The sequence below is a fragment of the Genypterus blacodes genome, unplaced genomic scaffold (assembly GCF_046128005.1).
Source record: "Genypterus blacodes isolate CSIRO-AG114 ecotype Tasmania unplaced genomic scaffold, CSIRO-AGI_Gbla_v1 ptg000053l_1, whole genome shotgun sequence".
Lineage (NCBI taxonomy): Eukaryota > Metazoa > Chordata > Actinopteri > Ophidiiformes > Ophidiidae > Genypterus > Genypterus blacodes.
In genome coordinates, this window is record NW_027466865.1 from 2905983 (window position 1) to 2923640 (window position 17658).

General features: G+C 41.0%; 4 protein-coding genes across 4 annotated transcripts; all 4 read right to left on the bottom strand.

Moving 5' to 3' along the window:
* Nucleotides 1-1812: 1812 nt before the first annotated feature.
* Nucleotides 1813-4194, bottom strand: LOC143001183 (E3 ubiquitin-protein ligase TRIM35-like). Its single transcript, XM_076150643.1, has 2 exons — nucleotides 3801-4194; nucleotides 1813-2841 (listed from the first exon to the last, which is right to left on the bottom strand). Exons 1-2 carry the CDS (start codon nucleotides 3844-3846, stop codon nucleotides 1823-1825), a joined length of 1065 nt encoding a protein of 354 aa, XP_076006758.1. The 5' UTR covers nucleotides 3847-4194; the 3' UTR covers nucleotides 1813-1822.
* Nucleotides 4121-6762, bottom strand: LOC143001182 (zinc-binding protein A33-like). Its single transcript, XM_076150642.1, has one exon. It carries the CDS (start codon nucleotides 6619-6621, stop codon nucleotides 5203-5205), a length of 1419 nt encoding a protein of 472 aa, XP_076006757.1. The 5' UTR covers nucleotides 6622-6762; the 3' UTR covers nucleotides 4121-5202.
* A 1080-nt stretch (nucleotides 6763-7842) lies between these two features.
* Nucleotides 7843-8982, bottom strand: LOC143001483 (zinc-binding protein A33-like). Its single transcript, XM_076151114.1, has one exon. The coding sequence runs from the start codon at nucleotides 8980-8982 to the stop codon at nucleotides 7843-7845; it is 1140 nt and encodes a 379-aa protein (XP_076007229.1).
* A 702-nt stretch (nucleotides 8983-9684) lies between these two features.
* On the bottom strand, nucleotides 9685-12908 carry LOC143001161 (retinol dehydrogenase 14). The gene is made up of 4 exons (XM_076150614.1): nucleotides 12577-12908; nucleotides 11908-12150; nucleotides 11234-11536; nucleotides 9685-10424 (listed from the first exon to the last, which is right to left on the bottom strand). Exons 1-4 carry the CDS (start codon nucleotides 12695-12697, stop codon nucleotides 10165-10167), a joined length of 927 nt encoding a protein of 308 aa, XP_076006729.1. The 5' UTR covers nucleotides 12698-12908; the 3' UTR covers nucleotides 9685-10164.
* Nucleotides 12909-17658: the final 4750 nt, after the last annotated feature.

Sequence of the window (17658 nt, forward strand, 5' to 3'; positions counted from 1 at the left end):
ACATAACAGCTCAAATAACTTTCTAAACATGTATTTTCCTCAGCCATTTCCTTTTGGTGTCCAGATTATCCTTCGATTTAAGAAAGATTCAATCAAAATCTGCTTAACTTTTGCCTCTTCAGTCCTCTAAATGTGTTTGTCAGCAGAGATCATACACCCTGTAATTGGGTCTTGACTCGTTTCGACGGTGACAAAATGTACTTTAATTTTCTCTTCCCTGCGTCATGACGTAATTGATTTAGAGAGGCTGCAGTATGATGATGTCACCAGCAGATGGAGCAGCCAGCATGGCCTTCAGATAAAAACGTATGCCGTCATTTTACTTTGAAAGGAACAAAAACAGAAAACACAATTATTACTGTATTGATCGCAATACAATCATGAAAAATAAAATTCCTTTCAGACTTGTGACACAATTTATTTCTTAACACTTTTAAACACTGACTTTTAGAGTAACAGCAGTTTCATTTACAGAATAAACAAATACATTTTTAAATAAATAAAAGGCACATAAGAAACAGCACACACGTCTCTTCGCATGAGCTTATACAGCATGTATGGACTGTATATACCATGAAGAGTTTCTGTCTTCCTTCTGTTACAATAGAAAAGAGAAGTTTGTACTTTATTCCTACTTCAATCCAGGAGTGAAGAACTCATCAGGCTAGCTGACAGCCAAGAACAAACTAGTTTGACAACATTTAACATCCTTGCAAACTAACAGGTCACATGTTCTTCTAACCCTTCAGGAAAAACAGAAAATCTGCCTCGATGTGTTATCTTGGACAAGCTTCACACACAGCGACAATCCATTAAAACATAAAAGAGCAAGAGGCAAGAGACACACACACACACACACACACACACACACACACACACACACACACACACACACACACACACACAAACACACACGCACACACAATGAGCAAAGTGTTTCTGAAAAATGAGTGCAGAGAAACAACAAATCTGTAATAGTTTTGTCTCCTTGCTGCTGGACTTCATCTTTGTTCTCTTTGGTTCATCTGAGTTTGCACGTTTCTTGTGTTTCCAGCTTCTATCAGATGGAAACAGATGATGAGCAAATCAGACAGTGAGCGGACAACCGGAGACAAATATCAAACAAGTCAATGTTCTACAATCAGAAATGTGTCAACACATGAGAAACAAACTGCAATAAAGTTGTATAAAGCAATAACAATCAAGACACCTCGATCATGGCTATGAAACCAGAGGAAGCCAAAGCTTTATGTCCTTCATGTCCGGAAACCAAAACATTTCATCAGCTCTGATGGATGATGTAAGAATAGTTTGCTCAAATCCCTCCACCCAAAATGTTAAGACCACATTTAGATCTTCATTCACATTTAGATCTTCATTCACATGTATCCTCTGAGTGATACAACATGTTTCAGTTTGGGTGATTTATGCCTGCACGAAATCAGTTACACCACTGAAACTATTGTACCATAAGGTGATTCCTCTCTTTATATTGTTTCATCAAATATGAAAGGTGCGTTGTACAGAATGTTTACGACGATACCTTGCTCATCAACCATATCAACTTCAGCAATAGTGACAAAAACATCAGAACTTTCATATTCAATCACATTTGATCACATCAACAACATAACAGCCTGCATGATCCAGTGTGACAAGACACTGAAGTGACCTGCAGTGAGACAGAAAAGCAGAGAGATAATCAATGTTTACACAGTTTTACCCATTAAGAAAATTGATCAAGGTCAGGAAACTAGAAAATGTCATTAATCTGAATCTTGTACAGTGAGTTGAATTAAAATGTTGCCACCAAAACAGAAAATCACAGAGAAATCTCAGTCTGACAGATTTTGAGCTCTTTGCTCTTTGCATCAGCAGCTTTTCCAACTCCAAAATATGGAAACAGTTTCTCAGTGAAAGTGTCTCTGTGAGTGTAGATGTGAGTCGTGTCTTCAGGGTCGTAGAAGGACACCTCCCCCCTGTCATAGTCCAGCTGGACTCTGATCCTCTGGAGACTCTTCTCCACACTCACTGTCCCACCAAGTCCATCAGTGTATTTTCCACTGCGATGCTGCAAAGACCAGAATCCAGACTTTGGTGTAACATGTATCTCCCTCTTCCTGTCAGCTGACTCTTTAGCCAAACCCACAGTCCAGTCAGGAAGGTCTCCCACCTCCACCTCCCAGCTGTGTTCCCCTGAGCTGAAGCCCTCAGAGCCCAGAACAAAGTCAAATGTACTGTTTCTCTCTGGATTATCAGGAAGCTGTTGCTGTGTGTTTCCATTTCTCACACTGGTCAGGTCATTAGACAGATAGAGCCATCTGCCTGCAGTGTTTGGGTCCAGAATGACAGGAGTGGAGGTGATCTTGTTTTTCATCTTGTCCCAGACTCTGAAGGACAGGTTGCCTAGGTGTTTGGCCACATCTATCAGGGCTCCTGAGAGCAGCTGTGGATCTGACAGTGAGCACTGGGATTTGGTTCTGGTCCAGGTGGCTTTGTAAGTGCTGAGGAAGGACGCGTTGTGTTTCAGCAGCTCTTCTTCAGCAACATAGATGCTGTCTGAGAGAGAGGACAGTGTGTTGTCAATCATATCTCTGGGCATAGCCTTCCCCTTCTGCTCCTCTTCCTCCCTCAGAGCTGCCAGTCTGGACTCCTCTTCCTCTTTTAGGAATTGCTGGAGCTTGTTGAACTGGGCTCTGATCTGCTTCTCTGTGTACAACAGCTGCTTTTTGGAGTGTTGAATCATTTCATTGTATGTTTCTTTAGCTTCTTTGTATTTCTTCCTCTTGTCCTGCAGAGACTTTATATCAGATTTCAGTTGGTCCTTCATCTCACTGACTGCTTGTCCTATATGAACCACATTGTGACATTGATTATGAGGAAAGTCACAGACAGAACACAGGGCTCGCTGCTCATTCTTGCAAAACAATCTAGCCTCTTCTTTATGTTCACTACACACCAAGTCCAAATCTTTGGGAGGGTCGGGTCTCAGTCTCCCAGCAAAGGAATCAGTGAATTCCTTCAGAGCAAAGTTGACTCCAGTATCTCGTCTCAATTTTCTCTTACAAACGGGACACTGTTTTACGGCTTTATTATACCTCCATAGTTGTTGCAGGCAGCTGGAACAGAAGGTGTGTCTGCAGCGCAGAGACACAGGATCTTTGTACATCTCCGAACACAAATAACAGGTCAAATAACTTTCTAAAGTTGTCTCTTCTTCAGCCATTGCTTTGGTGTCCATATTATCCTTTGATGGAAAAACGCACCAAAATAAAATCTGCTCAACCTTTAGTAATCTAAATGTGTGTTTTTCAGCAAAGATCTCACACCCTGTGATTGTGCCCCGGCTTAGTTCAAGGATGACAAGATATACTTTCATTCCCTGCGTCAAGGTGTAAATGTTTATTTTAAAAACCTGTTATATGATGATGTCACCAGCAGGCGGTGCTTCCAGTATATACCGTCATTTTACATTGAGAGGAACAGAAAGCAGAACGTATTCATGATATAATTATACAACAAATAAATATAATCAATATATAGGTAGTCAAGTTTTAATTTTAATTCCTTTCAGCTTTATGATATAAGTTATTTTTGCCTTTGCACTTCATTCACTGAAACTCACGGTAGAAGCAGCTTCATTCCACGTGGAGTAAGCAACGTTAAAATAATGGAGAGAGAGAGGGCTGGTAAGGAAGGAGTTAATATACTGATGAATGGAACAGTGCTTAGACGAGGCGGAGCAATCCAAATGTATTGAATACATAGCAGGAAAGTCTAATTTTCTGAGTAAGAAGGACTTCCGGTTGTTGTGTTGTGACGTGACGATCCCCGCCGCCGCGACATTCTAAGTGTGGGAGATTAACACTTCATCTATGCAGAGGCAGTAGAGAAAGTTCCAGGTGAGATGCAGGTGACGAGACAAGAGTGACACCAGGAACATAGAGCTCCTATGTAGAGATCTTATGTTGAAGAGTAATGGTGGTCACAGGAAGTTTGACTTATTTTGAAGAGACTGTATTATGTAGCTTGATGTGTGTATGAAATTAGCCCACATTATGCAGTATATAGAAAGTGAGGCCGCAGCGCTCCGTGGTTGTTTTGTCTGTTTGTCTATCTGTTTGTTTTGTATGTATGTATGTATGTATGTATGTATGTATGTATGTATGTATGTATGTATGTATGTATGTATGTATGTACCTCGTATACCATGAAGAGTTTCTATCTCCATTCTGCTATAATAGAAAACAAGTTTGTACTTCATTCCTCCTTCAATCCAGGAGTGGAGAATTCATCAGGCTGGTTGACAGCAGAGAATAAACCAGTTTAACAACATTTTACCTTATTCACAATCTTACAGGTCACATGTTCTTCTAACCTGTTAGGAAGAAAACACTGGAGATTCACTTGAGCAGCACAGTGATCATGAGGCACAAATCTGCTGTCATGAGGTCGTATCACCTCTTTGGGTCACAGGGAAACTGAGGCTTTAGTTGAATAATCTCATTCTAATCATTGCAAAACAGGAGATGGTCATTAAAACATAGAATGTTAATGAAGTTTATGAGCATGAAACATTTCAACAGTGACAGTGGTGACAAATGTATTTCTCTCAACCCTCCACATGACTTTGTGCTTCATGTTTCTCTGGATCATAAACTTCCATCAGAGAAACAAGCAGACGTTCAACCTTTATAAATGCTGCAGGATGAAGAAACACAAGCTAACATGAGAGAACCTCAGCCTCATCACACACACACACACACTGTAAAAAGAAAACAGCTGATTACATCACAACATCTTCATCCTGGACAGTGAAACACACCATGTTATTAAAAAGCTCAGAGCAGAAAATAATAGGATGAATGATGGAATAAAACATGTTTTCACAAAGATCAGATTGAAACTAAGGAAGAATTTAAAGTAATTAAAATCACAAATGAATCCAAATTCAAACCTGCAAATAAGATGAGAGAAACTAAATAAATGTGAAATAACTGTATCCTAAATTAGTTTAAGATCATTTTCCTAATCTCAATTTCTCCCATACACAATTCATGGTAATTTATCGAATTTAAAATCAATATTTAAACAATTTTACCCATGAATAAAGTTGATCAAAATCATGAATCTTCTTTCATCTCAGTTCTTCTACAGCGATTGATTAAATAAAAAGATTAACTCCACCACCAAAACAGAAAATCACAGAGAAATCTCAGTCTGACAGATTTTGAGCTCTTTGCTCTTTGCATCAGCAGCTTCTCCAACAGAGAAACATGGAAACAGTTTCTCAGTGAAAGTGTCTCTGTGAGTGTAGATGTGAGTCGTGTCTTCAGGGTCGTAGAAGGACACCTCCCCCCTGTCATAGTCCAGCCGGACTCTGATCCTCTGGAGACTCTTCTTCACTCTCACTGTCCCACCAAGTCCATCAGTGTATTTTCCACTACGATGCAGCAAACACCAGAATCCAGATTTTGGTGTAACATCCCTCTTCCACTTCCTATCAGCTGACTCTTTAGCCAAACCAACAGTCCAGACAGGATGGTCTCCCACCTCCACCTCCCAGCTGTGTTTCCCTGAGCTGAAGCCCTCAGAGCCCAGAACAGTGGCATATTCAGTGTTTCTCTCTGGATTATGAGGAAGCTGTTGGTGTGTGTCTCCATGTCTCACACTGGTCAGGTCATCAGACAGATAGAGCCATCCGTTTGCAGTGTTTGGGTCCAGAATGACAGGAGTGAAGGTGATGTTGTCCTTCATCTTGTCCCAGACTCTGAAGGACAGGTTGCCCAGGTGTTTGGCCACATCTATCAGGGCTCCTGAGAGCGGCTGTGGATCTGACAGTGAGCACTGGGATCTGGTTCTGCCCTGAGTGGCTTTGTAAGTGCTGAGGAAGGACATGTTGTGTTTCTGCAGCTCTTCTTCAACAGCACAGATACTGTCTGAGAGAGAGGACAGCTTCTCCTCAATCATCTTCATCTCTCTGGCCATAGCCTTCCCCTTCTGCTCCACTTCCTCCCTCAGAGCTGCCAGTCTGGACTCCTCTTCCTCTTTCAGGAGCTGATGGAGCTTGTTGAACTGGGCTCTGATCTGCTTCTCTGTGGACAACAGCTGATTCTTGGAGTGTTGAAACATGTCATTGTATGTTTCTTTAGCTTCTTTGTATTTCTCCTTCTTGTCCTGCAGAGACTCCAAGTCAGATTCCAGTTGGTCCTTCAGCTCACTGACTGCTTGTTCTATAGGAAGCACATTGTGACTTTGATGGTGAGGAAAGTCACAAACAGAACAGAAAGCTCTCTGCTCGTCCTTACAGAACAATTTAAACTTTTCTCTATGTTTCCTACACACCAGCTCCTCTTCCTCTTCTTTCTGAATCTTGGATGGTTCAGCTTTCTTTCTCCCAGCAAAGGAGTCAGCAAGTCCCTTCAAAGTAAAGTTCACTCCAGGATCGCCTTTTGATGATCTTCTTTTACAAATCGGACAGTTTTTGTTTTTAGTTTCCTCCCAGAATTGTTGCAGGCAGCTGGGACAGAAGCTGTGGCTGCAGCTGAGAGTCACCGGATCTCTGAACATCTCTCTACACACATGACAGCTCAGCAAACTTTCAATTTTTTTCTCTGCCATTTTCTGAGGTTATCACGTTTCAACAGCAAACACACCTAATTAAAGCTTTCTAAACATGTTGCATTTAATCCTCCAAATGTATGTCCGTAGAGGTGTTGTACCCTGTAATGGCAACTCGACTCTGTTCAGCAGTGTCAAAAGTACACTTTCATTTTCTTTTATCTCTGTAACGATGTAAATCATTTACAAACACAACAACATGACAATGTCACCAGCAGATAGTGCTGTCAGTATTACTTGGAGAGTTGAAACATTTACTGTCATTCTCCTCTGAGAGGAACAAAAGCAGAAAATAAAATGATCACTGTATTTGTCTTGAGGCTTAAAATAAATATGGAATACATTTTACAATTCATTTCAGCCTCATGACATCGTTTATTTCAGTCGGTCAACTTTCTATTTATAACACTAAATAGATTTCATAATAGCAGCAGCTTCATCCACAGAGTAAACAGCAATAAAAAGTCTGAAAAAAATAGAACACACGTTTTTTCACACAAGCTGAACCTTCCCTCACTTATACAGTGTGTATGTACTGTAAAGATATTAGGGAAGAAACATTGACAGAGGCAATTCAAAGCGACATTACCTGAGAACAACCAGGTGAAGAATAAGAGAACATGTAGGTGCACAAAGAGATGAGACAGTAGGACAGTTGAGAAGGAGAGATTAGTAACAGAAAGAGAAAATCAGCTACACAGATTTGACTGTAACTCAGGATGAGGACAGCGTGGCTCAGGATGGTAGGGGTCATTAAGGGACTGGAAGGTTCCTGGTTCGTTGCTGGGCTCCTCCTAGAGAGGCTGTTTAAGTGTTGTTGAGCAAGGCACCTGATGTGCAGGTTGGCTCCTGGTTTGAGTCTGCCAGTGGGTGAATGTGACGTCATTCTAAAGCATTTTGGATAAAACTGTATAAGTAAAGTTCATTTGCCATACAAACAATAGTTACAACCTGGTGTGTTTCCTTTATTGTTGTAAAGATGAGGGAAAGAAGAGATCGGCCGTCTCTCTGACAGCAGAAGAAGAGTGAGACACATCAACAACATAACAGCCTGCATGATCAAGTGTGACAAGAACACTAAAGTGACCTGCAGTGAGTCAGTAAAGCAGAGAGATAATCAATGTACACACAATTTTACCCATTAAGAAAATTGATCAAGGTTGTAGTTTTTCTATAGTCAAAAATTGAAAACGGGTTTTACTCCACCACCAAAACAGAATATCAAGGAGAAATCTTAGTCTGACAGATTTTGATACTTTTGCTCTTTGCATCAATAGCATTTCCAACAGAGAAACATGGAAACAGGTTCTCAGTGAAAGTGTCTGTGTGAGTGTAGATGTGAGTCATGTCCTCAGGGTAGTAGAAGGACACCTCCCCCCTGTCATAGTCCAGCTGGACCCTGATCCTCGGAAGAGTCCTCTTGACCCTCACTGTCCCACCAATTCCATCAGTGTATTTTCCACTGCGATGCTGCAGGCACCAGAATCCAAAACTTGGTGCAGTAAATATCTCCCCCGACCTGTCAATTGACTCTTTAGCCAGACCAACAGTCCAGTCAGGATGGTCTCCCACCTCCACCTCCCAGCTGTGTTTCCCTGAGCAGAAGCCCTCAGAGCCCAGAACAAAGTGAAATTGACTGTTTCTGTCACGATTGTCAGGAATCTCTTGGCATATATTTCCATGTCTCACACTGGTCAGGTCATTAGACAGATAGAGCCATCTGTTTGCAGTGTTTGGGTCCAGAATGACAGGAGTGAAGGTGATCCTGTCCTTCATCTTGTCCCAAATTTTGAAGGACAGGTTACCCAGATGTTTGGCCACATCTATCAGGGCTCCTGAGAGCAGCTGTGGATCAACCAGTAAGCATTGGGATCTGGTTCTCTTCTGAGTGGCTTTGTAAGTGCTGAGGAAGGACAAGTTCTGTTTCTGCAGGTCCTCTTCAACTGCATAGATACAGTCAGAGAGAGAGGAGAGCTTGTCGTCCATATTCTCTTTGGCCATAGCCTTCCCCTTCCGCTCCTCTTCCTCCCTCAGAGCTGCCAGTCTGGACTCCTCTTCCTCTTTGAGGAAATGCTGGAGCTTGTTGAACTGGGCCCTGATCTTCTTCTCTGTGAACACCGTCTGCTTTTGGGAGTGTTGAAACAGTTCACTGTAGGTTTCTTTAGCTTCTTTGAATTTCTTCTTCTTGTCCTGCAGAGTCTTTATGTCAGATTTCAGTTGGTCCTTCAGCTCACTGACTGCCTGTCGCACAGCAATCACCTTGTGACCTTTCTGGTGAAGAACGTCACACACGGGACACAAAGCTCTCTGCTCGTCCCGGCAAAACAACTTAGGGTCATCTTTGTGTTTACTACACACCATGTCAACTTCTTTCTGAGGTTTAGATTTCAGTCTCCCAGAAAAGCAGTCAGCAAATTCCTTCAGAGCAAAGTTCACTCCCTTCTCAAGTTTTGATGATTTTTTTTTACAAATAGGGCAGGTTTTGCTTTTACTATATTTCCAGAGTTCTTGCAGGCAGGCAGAGCAGAAGCTGTGGGTGCACTCCAGAGACACAGGATCCCTTAACGTTTCTGAACACACAGGACAGGTCAAATAACTTTCTAAACATGTATTTTCCTCAGCCATATTGCTTTGGTGTCCAGATTATCCTTTGATAGAAAATCAAGCACCAAATTTAAATCTGCTTAACTGTTGCCTCTTCAGTCCCGTGTTTGTCAGCGGAGATCTTACACCCTGTAATTGCGTCTCGCCTCTGTTCAACAGGGACTAAATACGCTTTCATTCTGTCTTCCCTGCGTCATGGTGTAATTGATTTATAAAAGCTGCAATGTGATGATGTCACCAGCAGATGGAGCTGCCAGTATTACGTTCATAGTTGAGACATTATCGTCGTTTTACTCTGAGAGGAACAAAAACGGAAAATCTAACAATCTTTTAAACATGAAAAAACAATTAGGTAGTAAAGCTTTACATTTAATTCTTTCACCTATAGGAACATTTATTTCTACCTTGAAACTTTCGATTCATAACATTGAATAGATCAGCAGCTTCAACCAGAGGAAACAACAATAAAAATGATGACATCAGCTCTGTCTGTTGGTAAAAGAGTCCGTTCACTCAATAATCTTTTAAACCTTTTTTATTTTACAACCTGTTTGTATTTAGTTTGCTCCCAAATTTCACTGCCTTCTCAAGCTGCCGTTTGATTATTACCAGTATGTAGTGGGAACAGATTTGAACCCTTCTGTCCCTGTTTAAATACAGATCATGCAATTAGCTGCTGCCTGATGCTTTGATGAGAATTTAAATGAAAATTAATTTAATATCAAAGTAATTTCCAAACAGAGGGCCAAAACATCAAGTGAGTAGTTTATTTAAGCAAAGAAGAAAAATCATAAATACACAGAAAACACAATGTTGCATTCGAATACACATCTGAAACACATGAAAGAGTTGCATAAAATCCTAGGTGAAAAAAAAAATAGAAAACAAAGAAAATAATAAAAAAATGGAAGAGTCAGCTTTCCCCCCCACCTCCAAGTATCAGGCCAGTTTGACCAGTCTCTCACTGGCCTCCCACAGTTTCCTTGCCACGCCAGCATCTCTTGCGTAAGGCCGCAGAGTGGCGGGTCGACAGTCGCTGAAGTAACCCCCGTTGTGTTTGGCAGCCTCATCTGACACAGCACAGTAAATGACAGACTGAGCTCCCGTCTCACACGGCACGAAGAACATCCACATGATCACCTGCATCAGCATCCGGAACAAGATGGAGTAATGGCACGTCCAGCTGCTTTGCACAAAACCTAAGCAACATGGGGGCAGAAGGCAGACATTTGATAAACTCACCGTAGCAAGACATTAACATATCTGCACTGAAAGCAGGCTAAATGATGTAGAGGTGGAATTTGTTTGCGTGCAGGCCCCTCACACTGTAGAGGGCAGCTGAATCTACTAGAAAGCACACAGCCTCTTTGTTAGTGTCCATTGAAGGCTGAAGTTAATAAATAGAAGAAAATATTGTAGCTCTTGACCAACCAAAAAGTAAACTATTGTACTCTATGCTGTTTTATTCAGCATGAACCTTTCTTGAAATGCAATATTTGTAAAATAGTTTCCTTTGCATTTCTGAGCATAATCACCTACAACAGAACGGTAGACTAACCTAAAATACGTCAACAAACAGTAGGCACATCGAAATGTCCTCGATTGGTGTGTAAACAAAGCAGCGCAGCGTGGTCAGTGATGACGCAGACGCTTTCATACGTAGAGACGATGACATCATTGGGTAAAGAAGTAATCTGTAGCCTAAATTTGGTTTACTATCCGTTAGCAACGTCACAACTCAGTCAACAACATGTTTGCTACATCCCGTCTCACCTTTAGCGCTCACGCGACGAAGAGCGGCACGTCACAACAGAAGGCAGCTCACGGGTTTGCTCCGCGTTTCAGCCATAATATAACGTTATCATGACTTTATTGACTCAGGGTCCGATGGCGCATGCGCACATCTATGACAGACTTGCAGCTCACAAGCAGCAACGGTCGAGGCGCGCTGCGTTCGCCATTTTTAATTGAAGCGTTTAAAGCGCAGTGAAAACATCGTGTTTCTTACCCGGGTGCACAGCAAACGCGGTCACTCCTCTCCCCTCTGTGGCGCGGGCAAGCTCCTGGCTGAAGTAGATGTTGGCCAGCTTGCTGCGGCAGTAGGTGAAGAAGGGCAACAGGTTGTAGTTGAGGTCCTGGAAGTCCAGTTTCTGGTATTTGTAGTTGGAGCAAGTGAGCGTGATCACCCGGCTGGGGGCGCTTTCCTTCAGCCGAGGCAGGAGCAGGTTAGTGAGGAGGAAGTGACCCAGGTGGTTGACCCCGAAACACATGCTGAAGCCATCCTCTGTCCAGTCGAGGACACTGGGCATCCCTGAAAGCACCACAGAGAAGGGAAGTGGACAAAACAGCAAGGGGGAGAGAGTAAAAGGCGTGTTGTTTGTAGAAAAGAAAACAATACATAACAAATAAGAAGAACACCCTTTTATTAATACCAGTGTTTACACTTACACTCAAGGTGCCTTGCTCAAGGGCACCTCGGCAGTGGTACCTGGCAACTCTTCAGCTGCCAGTGCACAGTTTTTGGTCCACAGGGCACTCCAACCGGCCACCCTCTGGTCCATAAGCCGAGTCCCCTATGGACCGAGCTACTGCCGCCCCAAAGACTTCTGTCTTTAAGGAAAATAACAAAAACAAGCTGAGGCAGGCTTCTGGCTGACAATCATATACATGTATAGGACTCACCTGCGTTATTAATCAGGATGTCAAGCCTCTTCTCTCTTTGTAAGAAGCTCTTACAGAATTCTCTGATGGAGTGCAGGTTTGCCAGATCGAGCTCCATGTGCAGGACATTCAGACTGTGACTCTTGGACTTGATCTGTCTCACAGCCACTTCAGCCTTCTCCGAATCTCTACAAGCGATGACTACACGGGCGCCTCGCATTGCCAAGGCGACTGCTGTCTCTTTGCCAATGCCAGTGTTTCCACCTGCAGAAATACAGCAAAACATTTAAACACTGAAGCTGACTGTTACATTGTTACCTCCATTTTGTTGAAGATGCCACCAACATGCAGTGACTCTTATAATCTATATGACTATATTTAACTGTATAACTATTCTTAATAGTCATGGAGATTAATCTGTTTAATAAATAAATAAATCCTTATCCCTTTATCATGTCTTTTTTTACTCTATATTTTTCCTGCATTTCGTATAACGTGTAACCTTTAGAGATGTACATACAGTCAAGCCTGAACAATTTACAACGTGCACAACCTGGTTGTGACATACCTGTCCCAAGACTTAATTATTCAGAGAGGATTGTATCCATCAAATGTACAATTTTTAAGGATTATTCAGCATCAGCTGCTCCATCCAAATCCATTTTAATGAATGAAGCGACGTGCTCTTACCTGTAATAAGAACTGTTTTCCCATCGAGTCTTTTCAGGTCAGTGCAATACCTCCTCTTTTTCATCCACTTCAAAATGAAAAAAGAGACTAAAGCAGCGATGATTGTGTAGAGAGCATACATGTCTGAAGATAACGCGTTAGCTCGCTAATAAAGAGCCATTTGTTCGAGTTTATTCCTCCATTCTGTTCTTTCTTGATCCTTGGTAAATTACTTACGAATACTACACCTCACATGCGTTATTTATTTAATAATATGAGAGGACAGTTACATTATATTGGGTTATTATATTATGCCGGTGACCGCCAGCTGTAGAAAACACAACAATAACACTTCCGACAATAATCCTTCAAAAATAAAATGCATTTCCTGCATATTTATCACAAATGCTTAGAACAACGCAATATTTACACATCGTAGGAAGACATATCTGGGGTCAAGTGTGGCCCGTGTGTGTCCTGGCTAAAACCAATCCAAGAGGAACATTTTCACATTTGTGAACTGACCATCTGTTCACAAACTGACAATACTGCGTGTATTGTCTGTCATCAATTCGAAATACCATTTCATGGTATATACACCACCGTTACATCAATGGACGGATGTCACTTGTAAGATTCCCGCTTTTCTCACATCGACTATTGCGCTTTCATTCCATGTGTATGGTGATTGACCCAATTACAAGCGTTTAAATAATTAATAGCTTTTATTCTGAAGGATAAGCAACCACGATAGGAGGTGTCTCTCTTCTTCGCTAAAATATTACCGCAGCTGACATTTCTATTGTAGCATTACTGCCATCTTGTGGCGGTATCTAGCTGTTTCAGTGGCAACTCTTTGCCTATTCTTCCCAAAATTGAACATTTATTCTGTATCTGAAAAGGTTGATGCATGTGACCTAATCGGTGAAACGTTAAAGGCAACTGGCCTCAAAGACAAAGAGCAAACTATTATATTTTTAAATATCTTGTAATTTTGGGTCGAAGCAAACAACCGGTGACACAGGACAATGACACAGGCAGGAGCTATGTGAGTGCTTCTGAAGGACTTTCGCTATATTTATACATTAAACAATTTCTCAGAAATGAGGTGAAATTGTTTAGCTGAATTTCAAACTGAAAAAGAATCTCAAGAGACAATGTGATCTGCAGTGTCATGATCAAACGTTATGTGTCCAAAAATACATTTGATGTGCCTTCTTTCGGATGTCTCACATGTATTGCACTCAGAGACCCACATTTCCTACCATTTGCTGTCCGCAGGTATACTTTCACTCGCTGGCAAAGGCGGACACTTCATTGTGTCTTCATTCAGACAGAAAGTTGAGTGTTCAGGCCAGAACAGAAGAGGTGAAACTTAAGAACGGTGAGTCCAAAGTGGACATGAAAGCCCCGTCTATGTCGCAGCTTTCACCCCAAGGGTACTACCGTAACTCATTTAGCCCCAAGCTTTGTTGGAATGGACCTTGTTTCAAACCTCCCACACAGAATTAAACACTGAGTGAAGTCCTAATTTAGGAATCTTTGTTGGGTCTGACCTACACATTATTATTGAATATAACAAATGCAAGTTATGATACCTGATCCAAACAAAAGATTTACACAAATAGTAAATGTTCATGGTAATTTTGTTTTGTGAAACTGTAGTTATACGTTACTATCATTTAAGTAATAATAAAATAATAAGTGATTAAGTGATTCAAAGACATTCATAATAAAACACTGACACCTCTTCTCTTTTGGTTATGTAAGTTGTACAATATTTAATGTTTGTTTCTAAGAGTTCTACGCATTTTGTTATGGTTTTACTATAACGGGTGCCTAATCACATTATGTATTAGCTGTTACAGTGAAATAATTTGGGAACAAAGCAATCCAAAATGAAGGCGTTGCTCAATTGTGCTTGTCTTTTATCTTGTTCTTCTCTTAAGAGACTTGCAAACGTCCCTCTTGTGTTTTACACAGCTGTAATAAGGTTTGTGATGTCAGCTCTTTGTGTCAATGAAACATGTTGGCACTGTTAAATGACAGCTCATTTCCGTAGTTCCCTCTCGTCTTAGCTCTGTATCTCATGGGTTCAGATGTGGTGAAGAAGAACAGATGTTGGATGCATTGGCTAGAAAAGACGGTACACAAGCAGCCAAGTGACTGAGGATGGCCATATGTCATGAGTCTTTTATTATTAGTTCAGACACTGAGATGAAGCATCGGCATTATTGGATATTTACACCAGTGATGATATCAGTATTAACTTGATACATGATGCATTTATACTGGGTTAATAGTTTCGTGTATAATTTAATGAAATCCTAAACAAACAGCCCTGCAATAAACCTTTTGTGAAGCTTCTAATGTTCAGTTTTGATGACACTCACCAGGGTCCTCATTACACGCACAATGGGGAGAGAATAATAAACAACTCTAAATGTAAACAAATGCCACATACAGTGTTTGTTCAAGTGTTAAGTTAATTCAGTTTTTGAGGGTCCATAGTTGTGAAGCATATCCATAAAAAGTATTTATTCAGAATCTGGAACACCACCACAAACTAGAGCTTCAAAAATGAATATTCAGAGGGTGGACTGAGCCTGGAACATAAAGGAAGAGCACAAGACGTTAATATTTTACTTTTCTCTTATTGGAACAATAGAGAGTTTTGAAGAATGGTCAAACAAACTCTAGGTTCTCAATGCTGGTTCTTAGGACCCACAATACTTCACATTTTCTATCTCTCACTGCTCTGCTCAGAACTGATTAGCCACCTCAGGCACATTTAGCCAGTTAAGAACAGGGAATCAACATCTGCTAAGAAGAACAGTGAGGATATACAGAGCATGTGACGTGCTGAGGAGCAGGATGAAGATCTAGGAACCTTAGCCATCGCACAGTGATTATGTACTTGCTGGCTGCTACCCATATTGTAGCATTAAAGGGATTTAGCACACAGCCCACTTCACTGTGACATTGTCAAATCTGACACTGTCTTTAGCTGGAACCTGTTTGGCCTTAGATGCTGTCATTTCTGCCGGACAGCCAAGACTTCTATAAAACAAGGATAAAATCCCTCTTGCATTTCTGGCAGAGAAATGTTGAAAAAGACCTCACATCTTATAAATCAGTCACTCAAAGAGCTGAATCAACACTTCTAGAAAGAGCCAAAGGTTGAACTCTTCAAACTTCACAAAGGAAAACTTTCTAGTGTGGTGTTAATGTGAAGCATTATGAAGTCTGTTTTAACCACTTACATTTGTGTTTGATTTTAAACAACAATCTCAAACTTTAGGTTTTTGATGAAGAGTATGCAAATCATTTACACGTCTTTTAAGTATTGTGAAGACAGACGTACTATATGTTCATTAAGGCTGGAGCTGCTTGAAGACTTCCACTGTGTGCGTTACATCTCCCTTGTGGAGCGACTCATTCATTAATGACCCATCAATGTGTCTTAGTAATAAATGGCTACCTTATTTTAAGCCACATTTGGCGAAAGAAGTAATTGGATGAATAGAAGGCTCATGTTTGGAGTCAACACAGCTTGAATAGCTTACAGAGTGATATCAAAGACTGTGAGCATGCTGTGTGAGTGAAACCACATCTTTGGAACCCAGTAGGGGCCACACCACAAACAATAATGCCCCGGCTGTAATTACATATCCGTCATGGTGAGTAGCTGACTTTTCATGTGTCTGACCTTGAACTGAAATCAGTATAGTAATCGCAATAAACACTGCATTTACACTTGTGAAAACTAACAGATTTATTGGCTCTGATAGAGTGGCATTTTTGTAAACATCAATGTTGCTGACTTCGATAAATGAAAGCGATGAGTGCAGGAGGTTTGTATAATGCACTTATGTCCTACAGTTAAGCTTTTCTCTCCAAATTATAGTGTGCCTCACAGCCTCTTATTTGATTTCATAACATTGGCAGCCTCAGGCGAGCCATCCGATTGGTTTAAGATATGTAGCTTTTCCAAGGAATGTGGCCATTCATACTTAATTGGTTGCTGTGACAACAGTTGTGGTAGCCAAGGAGCTGGTCATTAACTTAATTGTATAGAATCTTTTAATGTTTCACTGCACCGTACATGCTGTTTTATGTTACATGAAGATCCATTAATACGATATGTGATTTTTGTTATGCACAGTAAATCCATAAACATTTGCAGAACCTGATAAATGCCAAAAGCCAAAAATGCAAATACCACACACGCACATAAATCCCATACTGTATCCTCATCCAGTCACTTCACAATGTCTACTAATAGGCTCATATATGCAAAATATTTGAAAGCTCCTGGCTGAATGATCTGGCAGGAACTCTTGAAATAAGGACAATTGCTTGGCTAAAACTTTTAAAACGGGTCCTTAAATTGTGAAACGTTAGGGGTAGCGTAGAGTTGTATTCTTTGGGTAGAGTTACAGGCTACAGGCTACAGACTATGTCAAACCGACTGTACATGGACTCTCTTGACGCTGCATTATCCCTCAGCTAAGTTATGTATCACTTAAAAGACCTTTAAAAAAACTCTATTGAGCAAAATATATTCAGGTACGCTCAAATATTTGAGAGTTGGCTGCCAAAAGACATTTTTGATCAGATAATCAAACCTAGAAGGCAAATAACACGCATGCTAGGATGATAAAATGAATCTGGTCATTTCTCATATTAAAACATTTGCAGTTTGGCAGCCAAACCTAAAACCTTGGAGCTGTTGAAGCGTCCTTGAACGCACAAAGAGGAAACGTTTCAGCCCTTTTTGGCAACTGCACATGGCTGACATACAGAAGAAATAACAGCAGCAACATTTTCACTGTGAAGGACAAATGAGTATGTCATCATTTTCAATCTCTGCAAAGATTCATTGCACTGTGAAATCTACGAAACCAATCGCAGCCTCGAAGGAAGGAAATCGATCTTATGCTTTGGAAACTGATTGGCAATAATAAATGGCAAAGTATAAGCCATTTGTAGTAATGTAATAAAAGGCGGCCTCCTGTTGCTCCAGATTTACAAGCCTGTGTTCCGGCCATAGAGAGTTAAAGCCACAGAACTTTTGTTTAAATTCTTGTTGTGGTTCTACAG